The sequence below is a fragment of the Carettochelys insculpta genome, chromosome 20 (genome assembly GCF_033958435.1).
Source record: "Carettochelys insculpta isolate YL-2023 chromosome 20, ASM3395843v1, whole genome shotgun sequence".
NCBI lineage: Eukaryota > Metazoa > Chordata > Testudines > Carettochelyidae > Carettochelys > Carettochelys insculpta.
In genome coordinates, this window is record NC_134156.1 from 2947341 (window position 1) to 2973471 (window position 26131).

General features: G+C 47.1%; 1 protein-coding gene across 1 annotated transcript; it reads left to right on the forward strand.

Annotated features, from left to right (window-relative positions):
* The first annotated feature begins 195 nt into the window (after positions 1-195).
* On the forward strand, positions 196-25355 carry FBXW10B (F-box and WD repeat domain containing 10B). Its single transcript, XM_075014647.1, has 14 exons — positions 196-739; positions 1872-2054; positions 2311-2529; positions 2623-2750; positions 4068-4190; positions 7029-7138; positions 10058-10261; positions 12050-12171; positions 14363-14511; positions 15648-15790; positions 19213-19371; positions 20197-20486; positions 21917-22114; positions 24008-25355. Exons 1-14 carry the CDS (start codon positions 196-198, stop codon positions 24883-24885), a joined length of 3450 nt encoding a protein of 1149 aa, XP_074870748.1. The 3' UTR covers positions 24886-25355.
* Positions 25356-26131: the final 776 nt, after the last annotated feature.

The window sequence follows — 26131 nt, forward strand, 5'->3', positions numbered from 1 at the left end:
GTACAAGGAAAGTCGAGAGTTCTACAAACAGCCGTACGGGATGTGGCTACTTCACCCATTGCAGGGCTCAGCCACTTCCTGAGGGTTATTTTGATAACGTCACAGGCTGGCAGCAGAGGGTTAGAGAGCAGGTTGCATTGCTCGGCTCTTCCCCCTGCCAGCCCGGTGCCTGTTGGCTGAACTGGATCTGAGACAATGGAAGATGCCTCCAAGAACTGGGAGAGCCTGGAATACAGACTAGACTCTGCCCCTGACCTGCGGTGTGAGAAGAAAACCGATTTAGTGCCCGTTTGCCAGATTTGCGAGACGTGTGTCCTGGCGTGGAGGCTCTTCTCCACCAAGGAGTGGTTCCTGCGCGCCAGCAACATCTCCCAAAGGAAGTTCCTGGTGGGGATCCTGCAGCGACTCAACAGCCTGGATTTGCTACACTACGCTGAGAAAGTCCTGCAGACCGCCTACGGGAAGGATTCCACTTTCAGCCGGTCCCGAATCAACCTCAGCCTCAGCCTCAAAGGAGACGGGACCATGTCCACTTCTGACCGGGCTCTGAATACAGACTTGCTCGAGGAAGCCATGTGGGAGACCTGGAGGTGGTTCAAGCACAGTTCGTACTGGACTAAAGCAAACTACACTCTGCTCTTGCTTCAGATGTGCAACCCTAAGTTACTGTTTACAGCCGCTGACCTGGTCAGAACGCTCCTGCTCAGAGAGCAGAGTGCCAGCTCAAAAGGCGAAACGGGTACGATGACAGGCCGGGAGGCAGGCGAGGTTAATCGTGGGCTTTCAAAATGAATTAAGGTGACAAAATAAAGCCCTAGGACCAGAGTCGGACTCCCTCCCCCCGAGAGGTACCTTACTGTACAAATAGCTGCAGCAGGCCAGTATAGAGCTATACCTACCTCACCGAACTGGAAGGACTTTCAGAGTTCATTGAGTCCAGTCCCTGGCCCACACAGCAGGACCTGTCCCTGACATTTTTTTTTAATCTAACCTGCCTCAGACCTGGAAAGGCCCCTCACAGATTGAGCTTGCACCCCTGGGTTTACAAGGCCAATGCGCTAACCACTGAGCCATCCCTCCCCCATCAGGTCAGCTGAGGAGGGTGTGAGTAGCACTCGCGTGCAGCAGCTGAGAGTTTGGTTTGGGCAGAGCCGGTCTTAGGAGCCGGCAAGCCTGGTGATTGCCTGGGGCTGCCACTTTCAAGGGGCTGCCAAAAAGCCAACCAGCCGTGTTGGGCTCGGCTGCTGTCTCGACAGCCAGCTTTCCCCCGCACTCAGCACTCCCGAGCAGGTACTCTGCTTTGGGCTGGCCCCTGCCACTCTGCCTGCACTCCACTCCAGGCCGGCCCCCACTGCACTGCGTGCTCCATGACTGGGCCGGCTGCTGGGTGCAGAGCTGGGGAGGAACGCTGGGCTTGGGGTTATTGTGAGGGCCGCCATTTTCAAGGGGTCGCTGAAATTTCCTTGGGGCCGCCCTTTGACTAGGATTGGCCTGAGGTTCAGGACCTTCAGGCATGGAATCCTGCAGGAGGAGTGGGCAATCTGGTCATTTCAGAGAGGGGGAAAGAAACCCAGAAAACTCCTGATAACCAAGACATGTAGCACACAGGGTTTGGGACGGGATTTCTTCCCATCCCTCTGCAGTGGTAAGGTGGCCTCCAGTCATTTCCTAATAGGAAGTCTCCTGTGTAAAAATCTTGCAAGGAAAATGGTGGAGACAAAAATATTCAAGTCGTTAAAATCTCCCTAGACCAAACCCTGAAGGAAACAATCCTACTCTAGCCCAGGGGAGTGGGACAGATAACCTAACGGGTCCCATCCATCCTTGCTCTGCTTGACTGGCTCACTCCTATCTTTGCACAATTCTTTCAGAGGATGAGGAAGGAAGAATCAAGGTGACCATCGCTGAGACTGAAAGCAGCTTCAAGTCCCAGAAACACACACAATCCAGCAACAAGATTCAGCTGCAGCCCACATCTCAGTCCTTCCTGACATCTTCCATAGCCCTCGAAAGCAGAACCTCCTCAGCAGGAACCAGCCTGTTCAGTGAAACAGGTACGGCACCAACAGCAGCTAGTGCGTGGTGTCATCTGAGAAGCTTCAAAGCCCAGAAGTGGAGGGGTGGGTTGTTTTCCATGAGGTACCTTCAGCTTCCATAGAACTTGGAGTGCTCAGAATACTCCTAGGAGCTGTGGGTTAACAAGAAATTAGAGGGAGCAGGTTTGGTGGGTGATGATGGATATTGTAACTATCTCCCAAAGCTCAGCTACTCCTGAGAGTCCTTAACATGCTATTGATTCTGCTGCCCCAGATATAGGTGTCGAAGGGCAGGTATCGGGCTTCTGGCCCAGAGACATGGCACACATGTATGGCAGGAGAGCTGCCTCAGTGGATGACGATATGTCCACTGTGTTGTTGATCGACCCGGCCCTCACTGACGTCCCTACAGTTTTCCAGTCCACCTCTGGGGCCCACAAGCACAAGGACTTCATCCGCTGCCTGCCGACTCACCTGTCCAAGTATATCCTGGGTATGGCTCCTCTTCCTTCCCAAGCCCGGCTACCCCAAGGCCACATCAGTGCTGTAGCTTGGGGTTAACCAGCTTGTCCTTGTAATTCCCCAGGGCTTCTGGACAAAAGGAGCCTGAACAGGTGCATTTCTGTGAGCCAGCACTGGGCTTTCCTGGTGAAACAGGTCAGGCAGGAACAACTGTCGCATAGACTAGTCCTGGAGGAGATTGTGTACTTACAGGTACTGCGCCTTGGCTGTGCCCCTGCTCTGCCATCATGCCGTTTCCAGTAGAGCTCCACTGCCCCTAGTCAACAGATGGGAGGGTCCAACCTGGGGATGATCTTCCCAGCTGCATTCTACTGTATTCTTCCTTCTTCCTCACTCACTCACTCTCCTGAGCCAGGAGAGGTTAGAGCTGTCCTCACACTTGCTGAGGTGGAGAAGCTGTTGCTGGCCCTTGGAGAGCCTGCTACTTCTGAGCAGGGGCTTAGCAGCAAGCGTGGTGCCAAAGATTTTGGTCATAGATGAGAACATGACCATGAGCTGGATTTCTGGGCCCAGTAAGGGGGCGCAGAGCTGTCCTACTGATTCACTGAGGAAACCCAGACCAGGCAGGTCTAGAGAGATCCCCTGATTTACATAAAAGTGTTGGAGCCTCTCTGGCAAGAGAAAGCTGGAGGCTCACACAGAAGGTCCTGGAAGCTGGCTCCCCTCACAATAACACTCCAGCTAATACAGGCATAATTCACACCTTTAAGGGCTTGACTGCAAATTTTGGTTGAACAGGGCAGCTTGGGATGAGATGTACCTTGCAATGGAGGGCTTGTTTGATCCCCAAAGCAAGGTGACAAAACCTGAAAATATATGTATGAACTCCAGGAACAAGGAACCACTCAGTGCGTCCTGGCTGTTACAAACCCCGCAGCACTGGCACCGATCCGAGGGAGTCACAGCGGGAACCCGACAGTCCCTCCCACTTGGGTTGGGAACCATGCTGCTGTCCCGCACATTGCATCTATTCCCACCGCCAGAGCCATGTGCCTGGGGCAGGGTCACTCACCTCCCAGGAGAGGAGGACTGAACCACAGACTTCAGAGCCACTGCCTAACACTCCAGAGAAGAGGGTATTCTGTGCTGCCAGACCGCCGGCTCTCCTCTCTCCAGTTCAGTGTGTGCTGCCCCCAATGGGCTCAAGAAATTCAACAATAGAAAACCACTGCCAGGCCTGCCCATGCGGGTGACGTGCAAAGGGGACAGTTACCCCCAGCCCCCTTTGAAATGCCATGGCAGCGCAGCTCTGGCTGTGCACAGCTGTCAGGGAGGGTGGAGAGGGGGCAGTGCAGTGATTGGGGTGGCGCTGAGGCCTGACTGCTCTTGGCCATGTCTCTTCCACGGGCTAAGCCCCCTCCCCCATTTCTCCAGGGCCCGTAGTAGCTGTGGGGCACCCCGACCAGTGCATGCAGCTCACCCCAAGGAAGTGAAGAAAACAAGTGCTGCTTTCTCTTCCCGCTCTGGCTGTGTGGTAACAACACAAACCTTCTTTGATATTTATTCCAGGGGTCATGTCCTAGGGGAGTCGTTCCCAGTTACGCTAAAATGACCAATGTTGTGATTCCAAGGATAACTAAGGAGGGGGATGTCATCCCAGCAAGAGGACGCAGATGGAAACGCAGAGGAAAGGTATGTTGCAGGTATATTCAAAGAGCCTATGTGGTTCTGGGGAAAGTTAGAGCAGCCTTGAGACTACTCTAAGTTACAGCTCGCTTCCTATGGCTCTTTCGGTATCTTGGGAAGCAGAACCATAGAAAAGTAGGACTGAAATGAACCTTGCCCATCCCCCCACATTGAAGCAGGGCTAAGTGTTCCTAGACCATCCCTGAGAGGTTTTTGTCTAATCTAGTCTCAAAAAAAAACCCTCTTCAGCGACAGGGATTGTACCACCTCTCTTGGAAACCTGTTCCAGTGCTTAGTGACCCTGATAGGATGTTCTCATAACATCCTGCCTAAATTCCCCCTGTTGCAAACTAGGCCAATCACTTCTTGTCCTGCCCTGGATGAACACAGAATACAATTAATCACCAGTCTCTTTATTTCAACCTTTTACGCGTATGAAGGCTGGTATCAGGTCCCCTCTCACTCTGCCCTTCTCCAGACTACAGATGCTCTGTTCTTTCAAGCTTTTCTGTAGGTCAGATGTTCTAAACCTCTCATCACTCCCGACACTCTCCTCTGGACTCTCCAGCATCTGTCCACACTAGCAGTGTGTGCTGCCCAGGACTGGACACAATACGCTAGCTAAGGCCTCACCAGTGTCCAACAGAAGAGAACAGTTACCTCCGTGACTTGCATATGACACTATTATTAATACGTCCCAGCATGGTAGTCGCCTTTCCCCCAAAACATCACATTTTGATTCACTCAGTTTGTGATCCACTATAATCCCCAGATCCATTTTTGAAATGCCACTGCCAGGCCACTTATTCCCCAATTCATGGAAATCAAAGAAACCTATGGCTGGCAGGGACCTGGACAGGTCATCCAGTCCAGCCCTTTGTACTGAGCGAGGACTGTTCCTGACAGGTGTTGGTACAAACTGTTCTTTAAAACCTCCCTTGGGAGCCTGTTCCAGAGCTTAACTACCCGCTGGGCTAGGTACATTTTCCTAATATTTAAAATGATGATAAATCTCACTTGCTACAGCTTAAGCCCACTACTTGTCCGACTTTCAGTTCACATGGAGGACACCTGATCATTATCCTGTTAGAACTGCCTGTAACACATCTGAAAGCTGCGACTGTCTTTTAGTTGTGCATTTGATTTTTCCTTCTCAAGTACAATATTTTTCACTTGTCTTCATTGATTTCAACCTTATTTTCTAATTTATCAAGATTGTTTTTAATTCACATCCTGGCCTCCAAAATGCTTCCAACCCCTCCCAGCTTGGCTTCATCCACCAATCTTATGTTGACTCTCTAGTCCATCATTCAAGTTGTTGATAAAAATATTGAATAGCCCCAGATCCAAGACACCCTCAAAATATCCCTCTTGATGTGTCATCCCAGTGTAAAAGCAAACGATTGAGAACAACTCCTGGAGAACATCTTGTGCACACACATTTCAGCAATCTCACCCATCCCCATCTCCTAATGAGAGTGTTACATGGTCTTTACTAAAGCCAGGATGTATCCCTTCTACAGCTTTCCCCCCCGCCACACACACTAGGCCCCTCATGCTGTCAAAGAAAGAAATGAAACTAGGATATTTGGAAACTAGTTTTGGGATGATTTGTTCGTGACAAATCACTGTTGTGTATTACTTATCGCCTTATTATTCTCTCAGTGTTTACAAATTTGTTGTTTAACACTTTATTCCAGTGTCTTTACGGTTATCAAACAGAGGCAACTGGTGAGGGGATTTCAAGGGAGCACTGCCCAAGTACCTCTGTCCTGCCCCCTCCCCACCACTGGTCTGCCCCTGCCCCCCTGCGCACCCCACATGTTGCCTATGGTATCAAAGTTAGGGTGACTGGCTTGTGATTCCTCCTGCCTCCCTTTATAAAGATAGGAACTATACGTCCCCTTCTCCAGTCCTCTGTGACCCCTCCCCTCTCCATGGGTTCTCTTAATTGCAAATGGTTCAGCAATTGCTTCAGCTAGTTCCTTTAGAACTCCAGGGGAAATTCATCAGGCCCTGTTGACTATGCTACATGTAACTTACCTAAATGACTCTTTAACCCTTTCTTTCCCTAATCTGTCCTATGCCCCTTGCCGTTAATACTGCACTAAACACCTAGTCGCAGTTAACCTTTTTATTGAATATTGGAGTTAAAAAAAAGCATTTAATGTGCCAGCCTTTTCTGACTCATCCATTATTTGCTCTTTCCCAGTTATGAACCTATGTCTTCCTTCAGCATTCTCTTACTTCTAATCCCTTAACAGAATCTCTTCTACTTCCTTTTACCTCTCTTGCTGGTGGTAATTCATTTTATTCTGTTGTCTCTCTGATTTTGTCCCTCCATGTTTGTGCTATTTTCTATACTCAACCATGGCAATTACTCTGAGCTTTTACTTTTTTGTATGACTCCTTTTTGCTTTTCAGGCCATTAAAGAGTTCCATGTGGAACTATGCTGCTCTCTTAGTATTCTTCCCGTCCTTCCTCTGCACTGGGATAGGGTGCTTGTTGTGCTCTCAAGCTGGTATCTTTTAGAAAGAGCCAGGTCTCTTGAACTTCTTTCTCCCTTAATCTCTTTCCCATATGACCAGATCCACCACTTTCCTGTTTGACGAAGTCTGGGGTTGTCCATAACACATCCTGAGAATAGCCCTACTGAAGTGTGTCCCATGGAACACCCCTGTCCTGCCCCCAACATGCCCTCTGAGCCTATGTAGGGCATATGCTCTGGGGTTAGGTTCCCCCCGCATCTTTAAGGCTCATTACTATAACTGAAGAGCAAGAGCAGTAGGCAGCCTCTTCCCAACAGAGTTACTTACTCCTACTTCCTTTCTCTTTGGCTGTAGAAGGAGAACAACCTACAGGCTGCTTATCACGGCCAGATGACTGAAACCGTCCAGCTGGAGGAGAGAAACGTCTTCTGTGGCTCCTACAATGTCCGTGTCCTCACAGACCAGTACGTACATGCGTCAGTCACCACACTTGGCACTGGCTGCCCTTCGCCAACTTTGGGGATCTCAAAGCTCTTTGGAAGTCGCTAGGGCTCAATGGTGGCTTCACCAGGCCAGTCACGTCACTCAGGGATTCCCCCAGGTGCTTTGTCTCTCCTGAAAACCTGTTTTCACCAGTGGCTAGTACAATTTGCATCCACACTATGCTATTGGTCAAGTGGGCTACCAGGGTATTGCAGAAATAGGTAAAAATCCTGCTTAAAGGACCAGGCTTGACCATGCCTCTGCCATCAGGCTGTTTCAGGAGAATTCCCTGGACACTCTGAGCTGGCTCTGAAAACACTTTCAATTAACTGCATAGGAACCACACAGCAAAACCAGCTTTCAGAACTAGTTAGGTTTTGAAAGAGCTCTGCCTCATGGTTGGGCACCAGAATGGGAGCCAAGAACTCCTGCATTCTCCTGCTGGCTCTGGTGCGACTCCTTCTAAAGTGATCCACTTCCATTTCCCTGTCATAAACATGGGCAGTGTGCACAGGAGTGGTTAGAGAATGTCTCTGAAATGCTTTGAAAACACTGGGCCTAATTCTTTCCTGCCTTGCAGACTGTTAGAGACAAGATGAGTCAGGTAATACGTTGTATTGGACCATCTTCTGCTGATGAGCGAGACAAGCTTGTCTCTGATCTTCTGAGACCAACAGGACATAGCTGATGTGCCCCTGCTGGCAGCAAATGGCTGCTGATGGGACACTAGACCGGATGGGCTCTGAGTTACCACAGAGAATTCTGTGGCAGGTGCCTGGCTGGGGGGAAGGAATTTCCCCCACGTCAGACTGGCAATGAATTCCTCTGCAGCCTGGGGTATGGGTCACTCGCAGGTTAAAACTATTGTGCATGATGGATTTTCTGTTACCTGAAGTCTTTACATCATGATTTGAGGACTTCAGGAACTCAGCACAGGTCAGAGGCCTATTACAGGAGCATCTGGGTGAGATTCTGTGGCCTGCAATATGATCACAATGGTCCCTTCCTGACCTTAAAATCATGAGAGCCCATGAGACACAGCTACAACAAAACTGCTTTCTGTTGGCATTCTCACCAGTGCAGCAGGGCTGTGAAACACCACCAGGTCACAATGATAGTGTTTTACACCCACTTTGCACTGGTAAAAATAAAGACACAAGATACAAGCCAGGGAAGAATCAGGCCTAATGACTGCTGAGTACTATTAGGATGTAAATATGGACAAGGCTATAGTTTTCTAGGCATATTTATTCTTCTTAGAGTAACTGTTGCTGATATTCATTGAAAGCTTTGATGAGATGCACGAAATATAAGGTTCATCTTACTGACAGGGTAAGTTACTCAAAATTGGTGTCCAAATTTCAGGTCCAGTTCTGCCCTTCTTACCCATGCCTCCCCACAGAATTAATTTCACTGGATTCAGTGGGACCAGTTCTGTAGTAAGTTACTACACAATGGCTACGTCTACACGTGCACCCAACTTCGAAATAGCTTATTTCGATGTTGCGACATCGAAATAGGCTATTTCGATGAATAACGTCTACACGTCCTCCAGGGCTGGCAACGTCGATGTTCAACTTCGACGTTGCTCAGCCCAACATCGAAATAGGCACAGCGAGGGAACGTCTACACGCCAAAGTAGCACACATCGAAATAAGGGAGCCAGGCACAGCTGCAGACAGGGTCACGGGGCGGACTCAACAGCAAGTCGCTCCCTTAAAGGGCCCCTCCCAGACACACTTTCATTAAACAGTGCAAGATACACAGAGCCAACAACTAGTTGCAGACCCTGTATATGCAGCACGGACCCCCAGCTGCAGCAGCAGCAGCCAGAAGCCCTGGGCTAAGGGCTGCTGCCCACGGTGACCACAGAGCCCCGCAAGGGCTGGAGAGAGAGTATCTCTCAACCCCCCAGCTGATGGCCGCCATGGAGGACCCCGCTATTTCGATGTTGCGGGACGCGGATCGTCTACACGTCCCTACTTCGATGTTGAACGTCGAAGTAGGGCGCTATTCCCATCCCCTCATGGGGTTAGCGACTTCGACGTCTCGCCGCCTAACGTCGATTTCAACTTCGAAATAGCGCCCAACACGTGTAGACGTGACGGGCGCTATTTCGAAGTTACTGCCGCTACTTCGAAGTAGCGTGCACGTGTAGACGCAGCTAATGTGACCAAGGGCAGCAACATACAGTCGTCTGTAAGCAGCAATTTCTGCCACCTGTTATATGTGCAAAGAAGGGTTAGAACCCACAATCTTCTGCTGCAGTCACTCCTACCTGTCACGTGAACTAAAGGAGGAGAATCCCCTCTGGCATATGTACAGATGAGTCTGTGTTTCCATGAGAATCTCAGTGTGTGTGCAAGTCAGTTTGTGAGTGTGTGTGTGTGCACACACATGTGCAGGTGGAAGGAATGACTGTACCAGCCTATGCACATTTTAGTCCATGGGTAAGGGCGTATCATGGGGTGTGTGGACATGTGTATGAGCAAAACTTGAACGATGTATGTTTCCATCCTTTGCGGCTGCAAGACGTGACGTTTAAAACACAGTATTGGGAACCTTGACCACCCAAGCATGACCGTGTATAAAGGCATTACAGTGACTCACGTTTCAGAAATACGGGGTCGGCAGTCCCACTGTGACTCACACTCTGATTTCCCACTCTGATTTACTCACTACACGCAAACATCAGTTAAACCTCGGGTCTCAGCAAGCCTCCGCTGAGCAGTACCTCGAGGACTTTTCATGTACTTTTCCAGGACAGCCCATCAGTGCCATTCATGCAGCTGAGATACTGCAGCATTGAGCACATGAGAGCTAACAGCTCACAGGACTTTCCTGGCTAGGACTGCAATGCTTTGGCAGATGCTCTTCTCAATCTCTGCTCACTCACCCAGGTCAGATCCGCACAGGGTCATTCACTACAGTGGTGGGAACTTGCTTGCCATTGGCTCGCTGGACCGGAAAGTCAGGTTCCTTGATGTGTTTGAGCTGAAGGAAGTGCCACCTGTGATCAGTGGCCATGCTGGGAGCATCAAGGCAGTGTTCCTCAATGAGAAGAAAGGGTTCCTGCTAAGTGCCAGCTTTGATCTCAGCATCAGGTGAGCAGTGCTGAAAGGAGGGCAACAGGTGATGATCCAAGAGTCACCTTTGAAATGACCTGTTGAAATGAAATTTTAAGCATAAAGCCCCAAACCAAGCCCAGTGTTGAGAATTTGCTCCAGAACCCTCCTCTTCCCTGCTTTCTGACTGGGACAGCGAGAGAAGAAAAATATATTGTGGAATTCCAGGCGCACGCCCTCTCTTGGGACAGGACATTTGTCCACTGTGCTTTCCAGTTTCATCCAGTATTGTAAGAAGTAGCAAAGTAGTCCAGGAAAACCAATTGCTATGATAGTTCTAAGTCAGAGACATTGAGAAATGTTTCTCATTAGCCTCTGGGGTGAAATCCAGGCCTTGTTGAACTCCATGCCAAAACTCAGTCAGACCAGGAGTTCTGATGGCTTTATCTTCCCATCATTTCAATACCAACCCATTGCCATGGCATCTGACCACCTTCCACGGCACTAGAAGAAAGCGTAGAGGCAGCTAGCTGTAAAGAGGACACATGCGCTCATTGACATTTGGGAAGGGGAAGTCTGATTATGTCTTCACTAATAACAAGCAGTCCTGTAGTGCCTTAACGACTAAGACATTTATTTATTTATCAAGTGCTTTATTAGCTTTCATAGGTAAGACCCACTTCCTCAGATTTCCAAACAGGATCGCTTGTTATCTGTGAAGCTACAGACACACAGCTACCCCTCTGAGTTTGTGTTCTCTGCTACTAATTCCTAGGATTCTAATGATCTGCTGCCATAATTACCCTGTATTATGCCCATGAGCAGAAACCCAAGTCAGGTGCTTTGGCTCTGGGATGACATGGCAGGGTGTGTTCCAAAGGCCATTTCACTCTAACGGAAGGGGAAAGAGTCTGCACAGCTATAGGGTCCTCGTCTACCATCTGATTCAGCCTGACATGGTCTTTGCTGTACCCACATACTTGGGTTTTCTTGTGAAGCAGCTGCAAGTTTTCTAGGCAGCTGCTAGATCGGGGTCGGCAATAAGCCACCTGTGGGCCAGATACAGTTTGCAAGGGCTAACCCCCAGTGGGCCCCAGATGCTTTATTTCCCTGGTGTCTGCAGGTACAGCCACTCGCACCTCCTGTTGGCCGTGGCTTGCCATTACTACTTATTTTCGCCCCTGAGCTAGACGGAAAAGGGACTGTCTCAATGACTGGAGGCCAGAGGCACCCGTCACTGGGTAGCCAGAGAAGAAATCCAGATGTATGTGTCCATGACAGCCCCAGTGCCACCTGAACAAAATATAAGACCAAGTACAGGTTGAACCTCTCTCGTCCGACGGGACAAGGGAATTTGCCAGACCACGGGAGGTCATTACTGTCTAGCACATTACCAACACTTCCACGGCTTACTGAGCTCTCTGAAGACATTCAGGGGTAAATTACAGCTAAGTAACAGCTTGGAACACTGAGAGCCAGGACTGGCGGCTGGAAACAAACTTTCTGGGACCACAGGAAACTTGGCCACACCGAGGATAAGTGGTCACCTGGCTAATGAAAATCATGCCATATTATGGACGTTGCTGCATGAGAGAGTTCTGGATTAGAGAGGTTCAACCTGCATCTTAATATTAGGGATTGATTCTACTGACCTTATGTTGGTCTTAACCCACTGTTACTTCATTGACCTCTGTGGATTTACTCCTGATTTATACCAGTGAATGTGCCAGGAGAACCAGGCCCATAAGGTAGCAATAACATCAAATATGTCATTATAAACAAGGAATGAATGACAAGATTCTCTCTTTGTTGGCCCTTACTCTGCAGATGCTGGAATATATTCACTGGGGTTTGCATGAAGATCCTTAACGGTCACATGGGGACCATCACCTGCCTGGATCTGTACAAAAACAAGGTTGTGTCAGGAGCAAAAGACTGCATGGTCAAAGGTGAGCGAGCAATCATGGACATACCCAAGGCTTTGAAGACAGCCCCATTTCAAACACCAGTGACTGGTGAGGAGGGACAGGGGAGCACCAGCCACAATCCTTACCCCTTAAGTTCTGTTCCCCTATGCTCTACCTTTTCCAAATCCATATATCTTTTTAGATGTGGCAATCAGATATGTGTGCAGTATTCAAGATGTAGGCACTCCATGTCTTCATATAGAGGCAGTAGGATATTTTCTGTCTTACTACCTATTCCTTTCCTAGCGATTCCCAATCTCCCATTAGCTTTTTAGATTTCCACTGCACACTGAGCAGACAATTTCAGGGAACTAGTCACAATGATTCCAAGATCTCTTTCTGGAGTGGTAACAATGAATTTAGACCCACCTCATCATTTTGTATGTGTGGTTGGGATTATATTTTTCCACGTGCATTATTTTGCATTTGTCAACACTGAATTCCATCTGCCCTTGAGCTGCCCACACACTCCTTTTTGTGCGATCTCTTCGTGATTCCTTGCAGTCAGCTTTGTACTTAATTATTCTGCTCTACTTTGTGTCATCTGCAAACTTCGCCACTTCACTGTTTATCCTTTTTTCAAACTCATTTATGAATGAGCTGAACAGCAGTGGTCCAACTGCAGACCCCTGGAGAACACCACTAGTTACTCCTATCTTTTACGTGGAGCACAGTCGACCCTTGATTTACGTGAGGGTTCCGTTCCATGCCCCCTCGCGTAACCCAGATTTCATGTAAGTCAGGGTCCCGTTTTTCCCCCCGGCAGAATGCATGTTCTGCAGCCGGGGAAGCAGCAAACAGGTAAGTCCTGGGGTTGGGGGGCAGTTGGTGAGGGTTAAGCCTGGCAGTGGGTTGGGGCTATGGGAGGAGGGAAGAGGGGCTAAGACTGGGGTGGGTTAGGGCTGCAGTGGGGTGAAGGGTGGAGTTGAGCCGGAGCCGCATACAGGAGCAGTAAGCCAGGCCGCTGGGAGTTTGAAGCTGCGCCGCATGCGGAGGGTGGGGTGGTGGGGGGGTTGAACCAGGATAAGAGGATGGAACCTGGGCCACATGCAGCGGGTCTGAACCAGATGGCGGGGAGAGGGGGTTGAACTGGAGCTGCACGTGGGGGGTTTAAACTGGCAGCAGGGGATTGAGAGGGAGCTGCGCGTGAGGGGTGGTGAGCGGGACCCAGAGCCAGAGCCGGGTGTGAGTGGTGAGCGGGGCTGGAGGAATGATGCTGAGCCGGGGCCAGGGAGGGGTTTGAGTCTGGGCAGGGGGAGCGAGATTTTGAGTTGCACTCGACTCATGTTAATGTGAGATAAGCTCAAGTGGTAATTGCGCATTTTGAGGGTTTACTGTAGGACGCGGGGGTCAGCTGCGTAAGAGCGGGGTCACCTACTCTGAAACCTTACTGTACCTGGCAGCATTGCCATGATGACCCTGCCTCCCTATGTTTATAAACAAACTCTCTGCCACCCTGCCCCAAAGCTGGAAACAGCACCAACTCTCCTGGAGCTCAGGAATGAAATCCAGGGGGTCAAACCCCTTCAACAGTGCTCTTGGGAGCGCTGTCTCCTCTCCTTCCCTGGCAGCATGGTCAGACGCTGCCTGAGCGAGGTAATGCGACCCTTTGCCCCTCCTCTGCCTCCATGGCACGGGGGGCTACGTGATCCCTCGTGCACCCCCACGTTGGCTATGCCCCACGGTAATAGCAAAAGGGTTTGAACTGGCTTAGACCAGCAACGAAAGCGGCACAATACATATATTTATACCACAGGCAGTGTGTTCCCTGACAAGCAGCATGGAAACCAGTGGGTGAATTTCAAACTCTCTCAATGGCACTCAGTTTGCTCTGCAAGCAATGGCCACATATACTACTCCCATTGGGGTGGTTTTATACAAGACGGATGGACTTGTGGTTATGGCAATGGACTGGGGACTTGGCTCTGCTATGGACTTCCTGTGGTGGCCTAGGTTCTCCCCTGTGAATTAGGGGTTAAAATGACACTCCATTGCTTCTATTTAGACTGTAAGTGCTACAGAGCAGGGTCTGTCTCTGTGCAGCACCTAACACAAGGGGGTTCTGAACTCCACTGGGGTCTCTAGGTGCAACCCTGACTCAAATAATTTTACACAATGATACAGACAAGTAAGTTCAGGCATGATTTGTATTTCTTTCTCCCGCTCCTAACAGTGTGGGATTTAAACACTGGGCGATGCATCAAAACTTTAAAACACAAAGATGCCATTTGGACAGCTAAAATCAACACCACACACATTGTGAGCGGTTGTGAAAAAGGGGTGGTGAAAGTGTGGCATGTGGATACCTGCATGTTGATCAAGGTATGTTTCTTCCTAATCAGCGCATGCTCTGGCATTTTTATTTCTTTATTTTTTAAGTCACAGTGTTGTGCATTGGCCTCTTTGCCCTCTGTGTGCCGACCCAGCTCTGTGCAGCTAGCTGACTCAGCAGGCCTTGAGAATACTCCCCAGAAAGACCACAGACACGGGTTGGGGGCAAACTGGCCAGATTTACTGCCAACAAAGCAAATGCATAAAATCAAAGTTCACATTCCACAAGTTGAAAAGGAAGACAGTGAACCTCACCTCTGGGGTCAAGCTGGTGTGAGGAGAGATTACAAGGACAGGAAGTCCCCAACTTATGAAGTGCTTGTGTTCCAAAAATTGGTGGCAAGTGGGATGTCTGGAACGCAGAATGCATTTTCCCACAGAAGCAATGTTATAAGTGGTGGTTAGGTTCCAGGCTAGCCCATAAAACCCTATCTAATCCACAAAGTAGTTGAGATACTGTATATTTTCAAGGCAAACTAGTAAAAAAATAATATTGTTGCAATACTAGTAAGTAATTAAAACAGAAAAACACAACTGAATAAGAAATAAGCAAGTTAGGTTGATTTTATAAACAGCGAGTCTACACCAAGCCTCTTCCACCTATTTTAAAGGAGCTTAACCTTGGTTTCTAGACTCCTCCTTGATGAGAGGCATAGCACTAAATTTGACCCTGTATAGTCCATTTTGGAATAGTGCAAACTCAACACTTTCAACACCGCTGCACTCCCAGGAAAAAGCACAGGAAAAGCCCCAGTACATTTCTGAATTTTATTTTCAGTTTGGCCAGCTTGGCAAGCCCTGCAACATGTGACCACCAATACCCAGGGCTGCAAATGAGCTGCACCCTGGACCATGCAGGAGATTCTGAATCTGACTGATGTATGGGCAGAGGAATCTGTGCGGGCAGAACTCCGAAGCGGCTGAAGAAATACTGATGTCTGGCTTGTTTCACTTGTAATGACTCAAAACTATTACCAAAGGGCATACTGTAGCCCTTTGCAGAAGTCACAATAAATCACAGGAATGCAATACTGTGATTGTAATAGGAGAATGTCTGGGGCCATGTGTATGCACAGGATTCTTTTGCTATGTTACACTGTGTGACATGTGGTACTTTCATGTTACAGACCTTAGAAGGGCACCAAGGCCCAGTAAAATGCCTGTCCTTTGATCAGTGGCATCTAGTGACAGGAAGCTCTGATGGATTTGTCCTTGGCTGGAGCATGGTGGGACAACACAGGAGATGCCTAATGGCTTTCAGGCACCCACAGTAGGTATCATTCTCATGTTGGAATTCACAGATAACAAATATCTGCACGTTTCCTCCTACAGCTCCGTCACCTGCTTAGGAATATGTCTGCATAGTGTTAATTCACATACCTAACACTTTAACATGCTCTCTGTCCAGCCGGGAGAGCTTTTGTTATCCAGTGGAACAGTGACTTCAGAATAAGGAACTGCTGCAGAACAGATGGCATTTGTAATGGGTCAGGACCCCCGGGACTGTCCTCCGACGTACTGAAACACCACTGTGCCTGCTTCCCCTGACAGCCTGGGCACCCTATAACCCTGTCATGCTGAGCTCAGCTCTGTCTACACTCACACTTGCTCAACAAAACTTACATTGTTCATGGATGCTTAAACTCACTCCCTACCCCCTGCCCCGGGGACAGGATTATGGTATAAAAAAGAAGACACTCGCGAGAGGGCATGTGTCTGTATCAGTATGTGCCAACACGCTTGTATGAGTATGTTACAGTATATGTAGTACAGTCACACAATGTGAGTTGGTAGATACTGATACAGGTACACTCCCTCTCAGTGGCGTCCTCTTTTTTGAAAGGTTCAGTATGGCAATCCTAGCAGAGGTCAAAGCTTTGCCATGGCAAGTGCACTTGTGAACACTGCTGCGTCAGCAATAGCACTCATCTGCCGACAGAGTGAAACCTGCTTGTTTGGGGTGAAAGTATTTTGTAGGCCAAAGTGCCGACAAAAAGCATTCACGTGCTGACTTTTAGCAACAGGGCTGAGTTGACACAGTCTTGTCGTTAAGGTGAGCAGTGTAGCCAAACACAACACAGAGGGATAGGCTGCAGACACAGACTGAAAGCAGTGCCGTGTGAGGCCATTTCCCAGCAAGCAAGTACACATCCCTTATGGGAGCTGAACCCTAGATACATCCAGCTTATGCTGTATAAAGATCTACATGGCTTAACCTCATAAAATTCACCCTCTTTCTCAATGCAAAGAGAAATATGTACATGTAAGATCTCACCTGAAATGTGGGTCTAATAATCTTCACAGGCCAAACACCCTCCCAGACTGGCCCCAGTACCTTCTTCCAGGTCAGTCTTGTTTCCAGCAGTCATCTTGGGTGGGGTAACTGGGGAGCGCTGATGACCAGTTCTCACTCACCACTCTTAAATAGGATTTGCATGAAGTCAGGGACTTTTTTTTTCAAGTTTGACACCCTCCCAGCTTCCCAAGGAAAATTACCGAAATCGAGATGGGTTCCAGTATCTGTTGACATAGTCGCATATCTCTGCAGCCATTCTTCACAGGCTGGCCCATGAGTTCCCAGGAAGGCTAGTCTCTTTTACAGTTCATTGTCTTTTGCTGATGGGCCATCAGCACTGTGGCCATTTTTTGTTGTTGTACCTAAGGTGTTGACAATGGGTGCGACCCAAACCAGCGAATATTAAATTAGATACCCGGGTCAACAGTCCTGATTTAATCTACAAAAATGACACATGCATACAAAAGGGATAATCATATGTAGTAAATTGCAACCTTTCCAATGATATGTCATGAGCCGTCTTCCATCAAGTGTATCTGAGTTATGACGTATTCAGATGACAGCCTTATTTTCATAAAGCATGTGGAATGCCCTGTCACAGCATTAAAGTCCCAGAACTGTATATCTTAGTGACACTAGTCTTAACAAGGCAACAACAGCATTCAGTGTTGTCCCATAACAAAATAAAGCTAGACATTTGGGGAAACATATATGGTGATGAAGTGTTCCATCAGGGGTATGGAGAAGCACTGATGGACTAAAGACATGGGATGAAAGTCTGGCCCCACAGAAGTGAATTAGTGCTTTGCCATTGACTTCCAATATGGCTGGGATTTGATCCAAGAGGATAACATACCTTCTTTACGTGAGCGCACACGCACAATCTCTGTGTTAAAGAAACATTATGAAGGTTGCAAGGTCAAAAACTCCAAAGTTAGGACATGCTAGAATTAAGGTTCTTACATGAGTCCTCATGCCCATACAAGAGTTATTTTAGTACATGTTCACGTATTGCCAAATTTCAAGTCTCTGCTCCAAAGCATGGTGACACTAGAGTTGGTCAACATAAGGTCACAGCATTTTTTCTTTGCCTTGTTATGGAAACAGCTAAATCATGTTGACTAATGTTTTCTAAAAACATTCAATGACGCAAACACCCAACATGGCCAATTTCAACCCAGTTGCAGTTAGAGTTGTAAGCAACTGAAAAATGGGTTTTATAACAAGAAGTTTAGGCAACCTTAAAAACAGGTGGCCATCCCAGTCCTGACTATAATGAGAATGAAGTGAGTGTACATGAAAAGCAGAACAAACAAAACAATTCTTTGGCAGAAAAAACTAATTCAGATCCGATGCCTTCTGGAAGCAAACTGTAAAACCTTAGGTATGTCTAGACTATGCGGAAGATCGACTTGCTCAGGGTCAATCTTCCAGAGTTCAATTTACACGTAGAGATGAGCGAAATCAAACTATCTGGGGTTGGCATTCAACCTCTGTACTCCTCAAAAGCGCAAAGAGTAAAGGAGATTGACAGGAGAGTTTCTCCCTCTGACCATCCTTTGTGAACACACCTTGGTAAGCTGATTGCAGATAAATTGATTCCAGCTACACAACTGCTGTATCTAGAACTGGGTATTTAGAATCAGCTTACCTACCAAGTGTAGACCAAGCTTAGATGCAAATACTTCCAGCCATCAAAAAAAGCTAACATCCAGAACTCAAGCCCGTTAAACTTGTGGCTCCCCCATCTCAGGCCAGTGGCAAATGACCCACTTAAATCAAGGAGTTCAGGAAAACAAGATCATTCCCACTCTTTTACTACTAACACAGAAGCAGAGGTGATTTAAGATTAAATGGAATTCAGTCATACCACAATTTCAGGAATCTCTAATATATATTTAACACCATGCTGCATCTTTTGGCAGAAAAAGGCAAACAGATAGAGTGTACCTAAAACTGTCAGGAATCAGTTTTGTTTTGGGAACAATTTCCTTTGCATATCATGGGGCTTTTTTGTTATTTTAACTGTGGTTTAATAAGACTACATTGTCCGTACTGTTTGCATTTGCAATGCCAAAAGCTATAACTGGTCTTAAACATGGTGTTTAGGTATCAATGACGTTCATTCATTTTTTGAGCATGCATATGTCCAATATATTGTGTCTATGTCCTAATTCTGGCCATCTTTTCATTGTGAAGCAATGACAATTAGAGAGGAATTTGCCAGCTGACTTTCATCCTCACCTGCTTCTCTTAAATCTATCTAGTTCTCTCATTTAATCTGTAGGAGGAGATGGACCGTTTTTCACTCACCATCCCAGATAGAACTTTATGTTACTTCCATCTTCTCATGCAGAATGAAGGAATGTGCTTATGCTCTGGTATTTTGTTTTCAGGGAAGTCCTGTATCTAGCATTTCTGTATCTCCGAGTTATCAGCGGCTGTGCAGATGGAAAAATTCGTGTATTTAACTTCCTGACGGGGACCTGCCTGAAGGTGATGAGGGCCAATAGCAGAGGTGACCCTGTGGTGTCCTTCTGCATTGTGGAAAATAGGTGGGTAATAACAGTATCTCAGAGCGTGACTTAGGTTAGACAGCTATCTTGTTGCTCCAGAGATCATGACCCTTGTCCGGCCCCAGCAGGTAAGTTTTTCTCAAGAATTCTGCTGGTTTATTGAGTATGGCTCACTGTAATATGTTATTCCACTAAATGTGTGTGGTGGTTTCGTCTGGATTTCAATCCAAACCTCCCTGAAACATGGGATAGTCATATCTGATGTGTAGATTTGGGTCCATTTTAAAGATAGGCCAAACCTATAAAGTTTGGGCAAGATGGAGATCTGAATTTCCTCTGACTTGGGGTGGTTTCAGGATCACACCCACCTTAACACACCAGTGTTCAACATAGAGGCAAGAGATGAAAAGGCTGACTGATCACATCTGTCCTTCTAGACAAGAAGAGAGTTGTTCCCTACACTATGCTTCCCGGTGTTTTTTCATCCAGATTCAATGGACCTTAGCAACAGGACTGCAGCAATTTCCCTTGGAAGCTACGTCTCAATTTAGCAGTCAGAAAATTTTAGTTTTTCTTTTCATGATTTCATACCACTATTCTTAGTTGTACCTTGCAAGGAATGGACACAATAGGGTGCTTTACATTTCAGGTTACATTAATTGGAATATGCTGGGTTCAATCACAGGAGCTGGCCACAAGCTGACTGCTCATTTTCTTTTTCCCAAGCAAACAACTACAACTTCAATCCTAGTTATGCACCCCAGCGTCTCTAACTGTGCACACACAAGCAATCCAGCACAACCGATAACTGCCCACCATTACGACAATGCATGTTTTTTAGCACCATTCCTCCTCTCTTCCTAGAATGGTGATCAATGCTCTCAGCAGTGTACTGATGTTCCAGTTTGAGGAAGTCGAATGGGACTACACAATACAAGCCGACCGAGAGGAAGGAACACGGGACAAGGAAAAGCCCAAAGAAATAAGGATCAGAAGGCAGCCTTACCCACACGTTAATGCTCAGCGTGTGAAACAGGATGCAGCCAGCCACAGGAAGATGTATCAGTTTCCTGAGGAGAAACGAGATGAGGACCAGATAATGTTGTCATACCTGATTCGCCGCCGGTCAACAAGGGGATCCGATGCAGCTCCAAGTACTGTATAGATCTCTTGCAATGCACACGGTCGGGACAGGATCCACCTGAAATCTAGTTGGTTTAGAAAATGAGTTAGGAAATATTGTCAGGTTTCCACTGTTCTTGCCCAATCCCCACCATTGTCCAAGGATGTTGTGAAAAGTGGCTGCTGTATTTAACCCTGTTACATATTTTGTAAGGCCCTTTAGGATCCTGTGAGAAGCACCGTACAGCAGAAACACGAGGCTGGTGTCTAACTTTAAGTATGTGAGTAGTCCTATTGAAGTCTATAGGATTTACCATATTCTTAAAGCGAGGCATATATTTAAGTAACTGCTGAGTGCTACATGAATTATTATTTATTTTAAATTTCCATCACAGTATAAATCTTCACAACATCTGTAATCAGACTTCATGACCACCAAGAAAATCAAATCCACACAGAACACAAGCAGTCCTGTAGCCACTTAAAGACTAACAAATTTATTTATTAGGTAGTAAAAGATGGAAGGAAATAGTGAGAGAGGCATCAGACACCAACGGGCGCTGAGCCCACGGTTATTGATGATGATGAATTATGTTTTATGGTGAGACCCACTTCGGATTTTCAAAGAAGGGCTGAAAGCCTGAAGAAGTGGGTCTTGCCCACGAAAGCTCATTGCCTAAGACATTTGTTAGTCTTGCTACAGAACTGCTTGTTTTTTGTGAAGCTACAGGCTCACACAGCTCCCCCTCTGAGACTAACTCCACACAGGTTTATACTCTTCAAAGTGTAACATGCTGGTAGAGTTTGAATCGATGGGTAGCTACTGAATCCCAATTGCTGTACAAAAACCTGCAGCTGTGAGCGTGTGCTGTCTAAAGCAGAGCACCATATGTCTGAGACACTGTGAAGTCTGTGTTTGAGTCTTTAAATATCCATTAAAACAAAAACACCGTGAAGAAATTCACAGCTTAGAGTCCACGACAGTCTTTCAGTGCAAAACCATTACCCCTTAGTGTCATAAATGCAGTGCCATCTCACCACCAAGAATTATTAGAACAGTACTGCAGCATTAATATCCAACACAACCATTCACCCATCTAGAGATCCCTGCACTGCTAGGAGACAGGCAACAGAGAGGGAATGAACCAGATCCCAGCCCACGTCACAGTCAGCATGAACCCTCAGAATCAGTGATTGTAGAATCTATGGATTTACACCAGCATAATCCAGATCAGAATCTGGCCCAGGAAGGAGGCATGGAGCTATTGTTATTCTCAAAGCTTTTCTGATGCTTTTAGCTTGTCAGACATGCGTGGATATTTTTCCAACTTTGGCTTGCTAATCGTATAAATTGAACCAAAACCAAAATAGTAACCAAAAGCCAACAACCACAAAAGTACATAAATACCAATTATCTTTAGTCCTAATGCCACACGATTAACCTATTTCCCTCTTTTTGCAGGTCTCCATTATGAATTTGTGACAAAACCTGCTCACCGGTCAAGTCAGCCTTTGCCAAGGAGCCTCGGTTGCCTGGATATTCAGCCGCACCAGAAGAAAAGGTTTGCGCTTCTTGGGAGACGACAGGTGTATAGCAGTGATTCAGAGGATTCCAGTCAAACATACGGAGCAGCAACATCACGAAGTTTGTCAGAGTCTGGTAAGAGCTCTTGGTGGACAGGCACTATGAGAATGGTTGCATTAGGATTACTGATGGCAGACGGATGATATGATAAAGGGTAATATGCTCTGGGTAAGAAGCCTGCAGTAAATGAGAGGTCTGATCGGGAGTCTGCCATAGGCAAACTGATCTCTTGAAGGCCTGCAGTGGTTGTGAGGCTGTTTTAGATAGGGCAGATGAACAGACAGTAAAGGTAACTGATCTCGTCTAACTATGAAGCCTGGAAAAGTTCTTCAGTATGTGGGCCCATTTCTTGCCCTGTACAAGTATTGCAATTTCCTTCTAATTTCAAAGTCATTTTGATCTACTTAAAAAAGTAACTTCCTCTGGAGAGGGAAGGAGAGGGTTTCCACACTTACAAGTTCTCAGAAGAAATGGTTAGTATTTCAATGCCAATATTAGTTTGCTATGGAAATTACACTGTAAACACAATTTGTTCCAGCATGCCTGAGCTTGCCAGCAAGGTGGTTGTGTAGTAAAAGCTCGGTTATCCAGCACCCGCGTAAACAGCACAGAGTTAATCAGCATGCCACAGAGCTGGCTAACTGGCCAGGGTCAGCTGACTGTCCAGGGTGGCTGCTGCGGGGCCAGTTACCCGCTGGGGCTGGCTGCCAGGGGCCGGCTACTCTGCTGGGGCTGGCTGCCATGGGGCCGGTGGCGCAGGGCCACTGGCCCCACTCCAGTATCTGGCACATTTGATTATCTGGCATCCCCAGGCAACTAGGGGTGCTGGATAATAGAACTTTTACTGTACCTTGAAATTGGATGAGGAGTAATCCAGAAATTCCAGATGTGTGTGGAAATAGGGATGTAAAATCCCATTTAATTGTCTAACCAGTTACACACTGTGTTTAACCAGTTAACCAATTAAATGGACGTGGGGATGTGGCTGGGGAGGCCACTCCCGCTCAGCTGGGCTGGAGCAGCCCCACTGCCGTGGACAGCGGCTGCTCTGGTTCGGCTGATGCACCTAAACTCAGGGCATACTGGGGATTGGAGCTGCTCTGGCCCAGCTGAAGCCTTCCTGCTCATAGCTCTGTCCTGGGTGTGCAGTGCTCCAGCATGGGAGGAGCAGTCCTCATCCATGGTGGCCCCAGGCACACCACAGGTGCTTCAGTATTTTTTAACCTTGGGTCTCATCATACAATCTTGGAATAAGGGGGAAAGACGGTGATAACCAACATCAGGTGCCCATCACACAACAGAAGTCACTCTCCAAAATGTTCAGACATCAGAAACTCCACGCCTTGTTCACCCTGAGAGTTCCAATTCTAAACCAGTTCAGATACGTTATGGCCAAAAGTTGTTACTACCTCGTTGTTCAGCAGCTCGTACTGGAAACGGACTTGGCATTTTGAGTCCCACATCCTGGCACTCCCATCATGAGACCCAATTCTGCTCACGTTAGAAACCATGACTTCAAGAAAACCAGAACACGGGCCAAGGCTCCAACAAACAAGCGTCCATCCCCTATCATAAGCTATTTTGGCATCTACAAACTACAGCAACTAGCACGCGTTTGATAACTAACATAGAACTGTCACCACTGCTGGGAATTAGGATGATAGAATGATGGTGACTGATGCCATAAAGAGGTCCTCTGCCAGCATGAAGAGGGACACGCATCAGACAGGGCAGTGCTGAGAAAGCTTGCCCTGCTGCTCCTCATACTGTGCTTGTTCTGTGGCTAAACATGGAAATTCTCTAGTCAACTTCAAGCCAATCACCACCCCCTTTGGGGACTCCCTTACTCAAAGAAGGATCAAATAGACTAGCATCCTCACCAGCCTCACTGTAAAATCACTTCCATATATGTGTATATATAGAATTAGATGATGTTTTTCTTTTCTTTGTGTTTATTTTTGGAAATAGATGGTGAATCTGGCTACGATTCTCCAGTCCATGCATCTTCACTTGCTGAAAGAGCAGAGGCTACTTTACAGCGTATGAAGAAACGGGACCCACATTGTCGCATTTCTCCTGACCAGATCCTCCTGACTGTCAGCACGCTGCAGCATGCCTACAAGCCATATCAAGTCAGTTCCAATATGATGCACAATATGAAAATCAAGGATGCCTGGGGCCCTCCATTGCGCCCCCAAGAACGCTCTAAAAAGACATCATCATCCAGAAGCCCTAAGCAAGAGAAAAAGGATCAGTCAACCCAGCTCAGACACATTAAATCTGCCAGTGGCTTGCTGACTATGAAAAGAATTTCCACCCCCTTTGAAACCAAAAGACTGCAGCTCAACTTGAAGAACTCTTTGCATGGGTCAGCAGTGCACTCCTTTATTCCTGCTCCCACAATTGTACGCTCCAAGTCATGCTGCAGTTTGCCAGAGGAAAAGAAGGTTCACACTGGCCACGACAGAGCCACTCCCCTATCTGAGGGTGGGGCTCAGCTGATTGGCCACTTAACAAGCTCAGCTGAATCCATCAAATCGACACGCATGAAGATTGCACAAACTAAAATTGAAGCTGGACTCCACCAGGAAACTCCCCTCTCCTCGCAAACGGCAAATCCTTACCGATACAACACCGGATTCAAGCTTCTGACAGTGAAGCAGATGAAAATGTACGAAGAGACTACAGCTGCTGAGTACCAAGCTCACCGAACAAAATGTATAGCAGACCAGCAAAAAGAATGTAGGAAGGCCTGGTTAAAGAAAATTAAAGGCCTTCCCATAGATTATTTCACCAAAGAGGGAAAAACAGCTGCCCCCGAACTTGGGCTTAATGTGTATGTCTAAACTAAGCTCCTGACAGCAGACTATCAGCTTTTGTAAAGAAATAAACAGAAATACATAGATGGAACTTTGGGCTTTTGGGGTGGCTCAAACTGTTTGATTCAGCTGTGATCCCCACTTGAGGGTACCCACCCATTACTTCAATGTTCTCTTGGAGGAAGGAATTCTATGAAGAACACCACATGATGCTTCAAGTAATTACTATTGGTATAGTTAAATGGTTCTCAAAGTAGCCCATGGGATTATTATTCCGGCGAGCCTATCGTTATTTTAGACTGATTTAAATGTGATCAACAGTATCTCCCCTTGTGATCATCCCACAATCCTATGTTTTCCTCACGAGGCCTCATGCAAGCCCCAACAAGCTGATCATCTGACCCATGTTTCAAAAAAGGGGTGCCTGACCCTTGCTATCCTGGGGGCAACTCACCAGGTCTCTGAGAGCCTCATCTAATGTGCATATTTATTATGCAAAACAAATACACTCAACCACAACTACTTCTTGCGTGTGGGTTTTTCTTGTTGGACTACAGTTGATAGCTTGTTCCCTGAAAAAGGACTATAAATATAGGCAGATGATATCTAGGAGCCCGGCACATCTCTACCTAGCACAGATTGCTTCTGTGCTCAAAAACTTACATGGGTTTTCCTAGCAAATCAAGCCTATTAAATTGAAGTTAAGTTCCCATGGAACAGAGGGTAAGCTCAAGGCCTAAGTACCATGCATGTCTTCCTCAAATCTTATTTTGGGCACTTAAATGGGTTGCAAATAGCACACAGGCATAGCACTGGGTCTCTGCATAGGGGTGAATTTCATCCTTGTCTTTCCTAGAAATGCAACTGCACTTAAACTTGATTTCTAACAGTTAAAATAATGCTAACAAGTCACTGCAGATAACTAGGGTTTACCCATGGTTAAGTGACACAATGTGGAACATAGTTTGTACTTGCCTATACCGTTACTGGCACTGCCACTTAAAACATGATAAAAAATGTTTGGACGTGATTACATTTCCTAGTGAAGAGAAGCCGTAGAGTTCATGGCCCCTCTTCCCATTGAAAAGTTTGGCCCCTGATGGATGAACTATAGGAGCGTACCAAATTACTTACAAAATGCAGTCTAACCTTGGGTCTTGGCTTCATATTTGGTATTTGCAAGGCACAGACAAGCATAGTAAGTGGATTAACCAACCTACTTAGGGTTCTTATATATCAGGACATACAATTTTGGTGTGTTCAGCTATGCCCA